This window comes from Engraulis encrasicolus, chromosome 18 (assembly GCF_034702125.1).
Source record: "Engraulis encrasicolus isolate BLACKSEA-1 chromosome 18, IST_EnEncr_1.0, whole genome shotgun sequence".
NCBI classification, from domain to species: Eukaryota; Metazoa; Chordata; class Actinopteri; order Clupeiformes; family Engraulidae; genus Engraulis; species Engraulis encrasicolus.
In genome coordinates, this window is record NC_085874.1 from 19179695 (window position 1) to 19188697 (window position 9003).

The 9003-nt window shown below is 45.7% G+C and overlaps 1 protein-coding gene across 1 annotated transcript; it reads right to left on the minus strand.

Moving 5' to 3' along the window:
• Nucleotides 1-237: 237 nt before the first annotated feature.
• LOC134468483 (uncharacterized) lies at nucleotides 238-8690 on the minus strand. The gene is made up of 7 exons (XM_063222403.1): nucleotides 8281-8690; nucleotides 7100-7892; nucleotides 6481-6697; nucleotides 5318-5423; nucleotides 2219-2454; nucleotides 1512-1670; nucleotides 238-1164 (listed from the first exon to the last, which is right to left on the minus strand). Exons 1-7 carry the CDS (start codon nucleotides 8398-8400, stop codon nucleotides 1035-1037), a joined length of 1761 nt encoding a protein of 586 aa, XP_063078473.1. The 5' UTR covers nucleotides 8401-8690; the 3' UTR covers nucleotides 238-1034.
• Nucleotides 8691-9003: the final 313 nt, after the last annotated feature.

Consider the following 9003-nt stretch of genomic DNA (forward strand, 5'->3'; position numbering starts at 1 on the left):
CTTCACTATCCTATCAAATAAAGGCAATAAAAAGCCCCCCAAAAACATTTTTTTTTAAAAGACTCTCAGACTCTCCTTGGTCCAACTTTGTCCCATTTCAGAGAAAAATCATGTTGAAAATGCAGTAACTAGAAAAACCCAACATATTTCAAAAATAGAACACAGAAAGGATCCAGGCAAATGGAAATCTTTTTCTGTTTGTTTGTTTTTTATTTTATTGTGTGCGTGTGCGTGTGCGTGTGCGTGTGCGTGTGCGTGTGCGTGTGCGGCATGAGAGGAGGGAGAGTGGACAGGTCTTGGAGAGAGTCAAGGAGGTGGGTGGAATTGGTTTCAGTGACTGATCGCACAGAGTAAGCAGTGGGTGGGTGGGGCCAGGAGTCGGGAAGCAAGTGTAGGGGTGAGAAGGGTAGCTGAGATGGAATGAGAGTGTACAAGCCCTCCTCCCTACACACACGTTGTCATGGAAATGACAGATGCTGGAGTCATACTAGCCCGGTTTTACCACCCCTTCGGCCTGATGTCATTCGCACAGATGATCTGGAACTGCCGAATACAGAAACGTTTAACTGAGGGAGGGATGAACTCTGTTGAAATTCGAAACACATGTCCAATTTTAACCACTTACTACAATTTTTTTCATGACATTGACCAATTTTATTATGAGTGGGAGGGGTGAAGGCGTTGTTCATTGATGTTCGAACTTTGTGCCCCCTCTCTCATTCGCTGATTAGTCATTTTCCTGGTAACAAGACTAAACCCCTCTCAGAACTCCAGTTCCATGCCATCTGCACAGATTAAATTAGTACGAAGGAATGGTAAAACCAGACTATTGTCATACTGGACAAAGTTGAAACTATGTTGTTCAATCCTCTCTCCTCTATTTTGTAATCTGCCTGCATCTTATTTCCTTCAACTGTCTTCAATATGACATTCAAACTGCATTCCTGAAATAAAGTACCACAAATTGTTACACAAATATAAGTTTATGAATCTACAAAGTTCACATTGAAGGTGATTATGACATTAATACTCCCTTATTTGCGCTGGTGTTTGTTGATGATGTCTTTGATGGCGACTTTGTTTTTCATCGGAATGAATTTGTCCACCATCTCAATGAAGTTAGGGTTTGTGGCGAGGAAGGTGAGGGTGTTACGGGCGTTGGTCCTGATTTAACGACATGCCAAAAACATTACCAGCCATCCACACATCAATGTAGACAACCATTCATTTGGAGTTAGACGTCAAAATCTAGAAACATTCAGATGGCCATTAGACGAAATATAGCCATATACGGTATCATCCAAAACATTTGCTGAATTTTTAATATACCATAATATCATAACTAGTAATAATGAACACCACGGTAATTCAAATCTCTTGTCTGCTGACGTGCAATGCCATTTGACAGTAAGATAACTGCGAATCACAGCTAAGCCATTTGAATTGGCCACTTGGAAATAAACTTGTACGATCTGTTTGAGAGATGATGTGTAAACAGGAAGTGGTGCTACCTGACTTCCTGTGCGGGGTCGAGGGCGAGGCAGCTGATGGCCTGGATGAAGCAGCCAGTCAGCTCCTTCTTGCCGCTCAGGATACGGGACGTGCCCATGATCTCGGCCACCTTGCTCAGGTGCTGGGCCGCGCTCGCCCTCACAGCCCAATTACGGTGCCTGGGGAGGAGGAAGAGGGACCATGAGCATACCGAAAGTCACCAAAGTTTGCCCTGCCGTGGCCGGCGACCTAGGTTTGATTCCAGCCCGGGTAATTTGCCAATCCTTCCCCATCTCTCTCCCCACCTATTTCCAGTTTCTCATCTACTGTCCTGTCAGAAATAAAGATATAAAAAGCCCCCCAAAAAAGTTTTTCAAAAAAAAGAAAAAGTGACTAAAGCTACATCAGTTTGCCCTGACAGCCCAATTTCGGGTCTTGGGGAGTAAGTCAATTTGTTCACTTTTTGAGTTTTTCATACAGTTCCACATCAAAAGGACAGTGGGAGAAGAGGATCGCACTAATTCGTTTTTTAACAGAATAATCTTTTGGTTTTAACATAGACCGATTTTACGATAAGTATCAGTCCTAACAAAGCCGGCCAGTTGGTTCAATCGACCCTATAGGCAGAGAGAGTAGATAAGAGAGAGGTTGCTGCTCTCTCTTATGCTATAGGCGTACCATCCCAGAATACAGTGCACAGAAAGTGATAGACATAACAGTCAGTCACCTGAGGCCCGTGTTGAGGAGTGCGGTCATGCTGCGCGAAGGGGTGACGTTGAGCACCATGTGGGTCAGTGCCAGCTCTGCGTCGTGCCTGATGAAGGCACTGGCATCTCCCACCTTCTTCAGGAGCACCTGGGCTGTAGCCTCTGCCTCTAAGTCCATCTCCCGGCCCAGGTCGGCAAACAGATGTGCCAACGTCACCATGGCAGCGCGGGCCACGATCGAACGCCGGTTCGTCACCTGGGTCAGTGATGAGTGAGTCAGTGTCAGACATTGAACTTCTTTAACGTAGGCCATGAATAGGATGCTTCTGCTCAAGAAGCGCAAGACCGTTACAGTGTGTGTATCTTATGTGTAAGCTTAAATTCCTTCGCTATATATATATAAATATATATAAATGCATTGATGATGTTACAGAAATAAAACGCATCACCACCAGAGCCAACCAGAAGCCATGGTTCACAGGAGACGTTCACAGACTGCTGAGGGCCAGAGACAAAGCCTTCAGAGCAGGAGACGTAGCTGGCCTAAAAGCAGCAAGAGCAAACCTGTCCCAGGGCATCAGGAAAGCAAAAAAGGAATACTCGGACAAAATAACAACACACTTCAAAGACAGCAGAGATGCACAGAGCCTGTGGCAGGGCATACAGGCCATCACGGACTATAAGCCCGCACCACGAAGCTGTGACAACAACACCTCTCTGCTAAACGACCTGAACAGTTTCTTTGCCCGTTTTGAAGCACAAAATGACACTCATCCACAGAAAACTCCCCCTCCCCCCCATGATCAACCCCTGTACCTGTCCTCTGCCAGTGTGAAGAGGACACTGGCCACCATCAACCCACGCAAAGCAGCTGGCCCAGACAACATACCTGGCCGAGTGTTGAAGGATTGTGCAGAAGAGCTGAAGGATGTCTTCACAGACATCTTTAACATCTCTCTGGAGCAAGCAGTCATCCAATCACTTTTCAAAGCTGCTACCATCATACCCGTGCCGAAGAAATCATCACCATCATGCTTCAATGACTACCGTCCTGTAGCACTGACGCCCATAATCATGAAGTGCTTCGAACGGCTAGTCCTGTCACACATCAAAGCCACCCTACCCCCCACCCTGGACCCCTACCAGTTCGCATACCGAGCCAAGCGATCCACGGAGGATGCAATCTGCTCTGCCCTCCATCCAGCCCTCACCCACTTGGACAATAAAGACTCATATGTGAGAATGCTGTTCATTGACTTCAGCTCAGCATTCAATACCATAATACCACAACAACTCATCAGAAAACTGGACAAACTAGGTTTCAGCACCTCCCTCTGCAACTGGCTGCTGGACTTCCTGATGCAGAGACCACAAGCAGTACGGGTAGGGAATAACACCTCAAGCACCCTGACCCTGAGCACGGGGGCTCCGCAAGGTTGTGTTCTCAGCCCCCTGCTGTTCACGCTGCTGACACATGACTGCACAACGACCCACAGCACTAACCATCTAGTGAAGTTTGCGGATGATACAACACTGGTGGGCCTCATCACTAAGGGCGATGAGACCCACTACAGAGAAGAAGTAGACCTGCTGGCCAGATGGTGCAAAGACAACAACCTCCTGCTGAATGTCAACAAGACCAAGGAGATTGTTGTCAACTTTCAGAGGGTCCAAAAACAACTGCCACCACTGACCATCGACGGTGATGCTGTGGAGAGAGTGAGCAGCACCAAGTTCCTTGGAGTGCACATCAGCGACGACCTCTCTTGGACCACCAACACTACATCACTGGCGAAGAAGGCCCATCAGCGTCTCTACTTCTTGCGCAAACTAAAGAAGGCAAGTGCTACACCCTCCATCATGACAACATTCTACAGAGGAACCATAGAGAGCGTCGTGTCCAGCTGCATCACAGTGTGGGGAGGAAGCTGCACGGAGAAAAACAGGAAGACACTCCAGCGTGTTGTGAACACAGCGAAGAAGATCATTGGAGTACCACTCCCCTCCCTGCAGGACATCTACACCGCACGCCTCACCCGAAAAGCACTGATGATCATCAAAGACACAAGCCACCCTGCACACAAACTGTTCAGCCTCCTGCCCTCTGGAAAGAGGTACAGGCGCCTCCGTTCCCGTACCACCAGGCTTGCAAGCAGCACGATGCATCAAGCAATCAAGATACTGAACACTCAACCCACTCTCCCTTCACTGTCAGCCTCTAGCCAGCCAGGCCACTGACAACGCTCCCCCCCCTCATCCCCACCACCATATCTGCGACTGAACATTCCACCTGCACTACTACATCTGTGACTGAACTTTCAACCTGCACTAACTCAAAACATACACATGCACACACACACACACACACACACACACACACACACACACACACACACACACACACACACACACACACACACACACACACACACACACACACACACACACACACACACACAAGCACACTGCACTTTCTGCACTAAACCCAAACATACACACACTGACACACAACTCATACTCACACACATACACACACACACACACACACACACACACACATACACAGGTACACACACACAGACGCACACCGCACTTTCTACCTGCACTAAACACACACACACACACACACACACACACACACACACACACACACACACACACACACACGCACACACGCACACAAAACACATACAAACACACACACACACATACTGCTGCTGGTGTATTTAATAAAAACCTTTTTTTAATTATTTATTTCTTCAAATGCTACTATTACTATGTCAGAACGCTATAAAGGACTTTTAGAAAAAAGAACAACAAAATACCTCCTCTTAATGTATGTTCTCTACAAGTCTTCTGTTGTCCAGTCTTGCACTTTAAATGTCTGTATGAGCAATGTCTACGTCCATACTGTCTATGTCCATGTATGAGTACTGTCTATGTCTATACTGTCTATGTCCTTACCTAGATTAGTCTATGTCTGCATGGGAGAGCAAGAAACGCAATTTCAAATTCTTTGTATGACCAGTGCATGTAAAGAAATTGACAATAAACTTGACTTGACTTGACTTGACTTGACTTGATAATGGGACTCTACTCTGCTCTAGAGAGTGTCTGACCTCTTGGATGATGGCTACACACAGCTCGTGAAGCCTGGGCAGCAGCACCTCGGCGTGGTTCTGAGAGAGGCATCGGATGTAGAGCAGCCCATCCACCTTCTTCTCCCTGTAGTGGCGGTAACAGCAGAGAGAACTTGAAAAAGAATGGTCGTCGCACACTCAGAACTTCATCAACATGATCTTCAAAAATTCTGTGCTCCTGGACACGGATGTTAAGGGCACAAAATCCGTGTCCAGGAGCACGTATTTTGCCAAAATTCCGTGCTCCTGGACACAGAATTGTTTTTCGTGCTCCTGGACACGGAATTGTTTTCCGTGATGGACACAGAGAAGTGCTCTCTCTATAGGCTACTCCCACAGCTCTATGTTTCCACAGTAGGCTATTGTGTTTTCTCAGGATTTTTCTAATTTCAAATATTTTTTTCTCAAATGTTTTTTTCCTACTGACAGGTTAGGGTTAGGGATTGTTTTAGTTTGGGCACAGCTACTTTTCTTTCATTCATTATATGAATTTGATAGCCTAGCAACCAACTGGAAAAGGTATTTCTCAAAAATATGTCTTTAATGACAGGTTAAGGTTAGGGAATGTTTTGGTGAGGGCACAACTTAAATTGCTATAGCATTATATTGTTTAGGATTAGCATTTGGTATGTATTTTGTAATGATAGAGTTACACAGTGCTGTGGTAATAGCCTATAGAAAGCACTTCCGTGTGCCCATCACGGAAAGCAATTCTGTGTCCAGGAGCACGGAAAACAATTCCATGTCCAGGAGCACGGAATTTTGGCAAAATCCGTGTTCCTGGACACGGATTTCGTGTCCTTAACATCCGTGTCCAGGAGCACGGAATTTTTGGAGATCAGGCTGACTTCATGCAGTTACATTTAATAAGACCAACGTTTCGGCTTACGCCTTCATCAGGGTCATCTAGACAACAGAGAGAACCACAACGGTGACGAAACCAGGATGCATGGAAATGGTCCACTCTAAAACTTTTTCAAGGTAAGCTGGAAGACAAATCAATAAGCTATGGTATAGTGCAATCAATGCAAAGGGCTTTGCAAGTTCGTTACCCTAGCTTAGATAGAAAGAAGATACTCTATTCTATTCTGTTCTGTTCTATCATCTAATACTACACTCAATTTAGCCTTGGCATATCCTACCAGTCCTTGTCACTCATAAACTGGAAGGCCTGCCAGAGGGTCCGGCCTGGGTTGGACAAAGATTGCAGCTGCCGCAGCTCTGGCAGCTCCATGACCTGCTGTATCTCCCTCGCCTGCTTCATCTCTCCCGCTCTCTTCCTGTTCGTCACACTCTCACTCTCCCTCACTTCCTCCTTCCTCCATGCAGCCGACTTGACACGCACTGGCTCTGGGAGGTCTGGGAGGTCATATGTTTTAAAACAAAAAAAACAACAAAAAAAATGACATCATTGACATGTCATTCTGGCACTGACGGTATTACTTTGAACACAACACACATTTTTACTGTATGTTATAAGTATGTACAGTATGTATTGTAGAGGCAAATAATTAGTATTGAAAATTCATTGGGGCCCCAACAGATCCCAGAAATGATGGGTACCTATGAGTGTGCATGCACTTTTCAAGTATATCTACTCTATCCATGCACTGACGTGTGTGTGTGTGTGTGTGTGTGTGTGTGTGTGTGTGTGTGTGTGTGTGTGTGTGTGTGTGTGTGTGTGTGTGTGTGTGTGTGTGTGTGTGTGTGTGTGTGTGTGTGTGTGTGTGTGTGTGTGTGTGTCTCTTTTCTACTACTAACCTTCAACTGCAGTGATCACACTGTGTAACGATGACTTCAAGCGGGGCAATCTGCTGCAACTCTGTCTGCTCCTTGATTGGGGTTTGGCTGCCTGCGAGGGCTGAGGGAGCCTAGAGGAGGGCATTGGGGGAATGGGGGTCCTGAAGGAGGACGGGCCTTGCTGATCAGACGGGGTCCTAAAGTCCACCAGGCTGAGGCTGGTGCTGTTGCCTGAGCAGTCAGAGACACTGACGTAGCAGCTGAGGGCAGTGTTCTCCTCAGATGTCTCCAAAGACTGGGTGCTGTATTGAGCGTTAGACTGGCAGCTGTTGTCTTGACTGGCACCACACACACTGTTGACATAGCGCCTGGCTTTGATGTTCTTTGGCTGCCTGGCACCATCGCCCATCATCGCCTGGGCAACAGCAGGTGGAGCGGGCACCATGGAGGTGGTGCTGTTGCTGCCGTCGCTCTTGACCACGTGGGAGCTTCTCGGTGGGAGTGGCTCCAGAGGATGGGCGTGGTCAAGCTCTGTCAAGTCCCTCCTCACAATTGGACGCAGGGCAACTGGTTTGGGGAGTCCACAGGGATTCAGCAGAGGTGGGTAGTCCTGGATGACTGATGTCATAGATGAGGAACTGCAAGCAGTTCCGAGGCCCCCAGACTGCTGCGGCTGCTGTGGCTGCTGCTGATTTTTGGGTGCAGAGCCAATAGGGGGCAGCACATCCTGCGTGTGGCGAAAAAGCGGGGCACTGCAGGGCATTATGGGAATGCCGTCTGGCAGGGGCGAGGCCAGAGGAGGATGCATCTGATGCTGGAACAGAAGAGATTTGTTTGTTTGTATATGTGTTTATGTAGGCCTATTTATTTATTTATTTTAGGGGTGAACTTTTTGAATAATGGTCTACAAAAAATATTGTAAGAATATTAACGCGCATATAGTAGCCCAAGGCATACAAAATATTTGACAAGTAAACTTAATTTAACTATTAGGCTAATTTTGCTAAGGACACTTTAGCACCAGGTAACGCTCAAACAATAAATTCTCTGATAAAATACTGTATCCAAAATGAGGATAATTGACAAATCCTGTATTTTTTTAACCTCTCCAGTTTTATACAGATCCAAAGCAAACACAACATAATATCAGTTCTTGATGATACATTTCCTGGCAACCATTTATTTCTGTTAGACCTACTCACACATGCTGAGGTGCAGGCAGCCCTATTCAATGCTTGGGTTTCTCTGAGAAGCTGCCTTATCATATTTTTCATCTCCTCAAAATCGGCCTGAAGATCATCTTTAAGGCCTTGGAAATCCATTTGAAGCTTATGGCTGGAAGCTTCTAGATCCCAATAAAATGTTGGAAATAAGCAATTTGCCTACTAAATATGTATAATATGTGTTTGCCATTGAAAAAAAAATAATGTGGCTGATTCTTGAAGTGAAATGCCAGAGTGACATGAAATGGAATGTTTGGTATAAATCACCTAGGTTGATGCCATTCCAATTGTGACCTCATAGGGATGTCATAAGTGAAGCACTGGTGTCAGAGAGACTGGATAAGGTATTATCAGAGACGGTCCATTATGAATGCTGTATGGCCCATACACCATGAATAAATAAATATGCAAATAAATATAAAATAAATGATACAACTACATAATAACAAATACTGACTAATGGTACATTCTCTGCAAACAACTGAAAGTAGCAATACTGTATCCTAATCAATATATTGGCACATTGCAGCTGGCAGTATTTGAGTGGTGATTTCCAGTTTCCAGTTTTGGCCATAGTAAGTAGAACAATTTGGAATGTTCCGCAAGAGCAATTAACCAGCAATTACTGAGCAACAGATGTTGAAAAAGTTGGTCAAGGAAAAAACATCAATTATTGATGAAAGAAATATTGTTAAGGCAGAC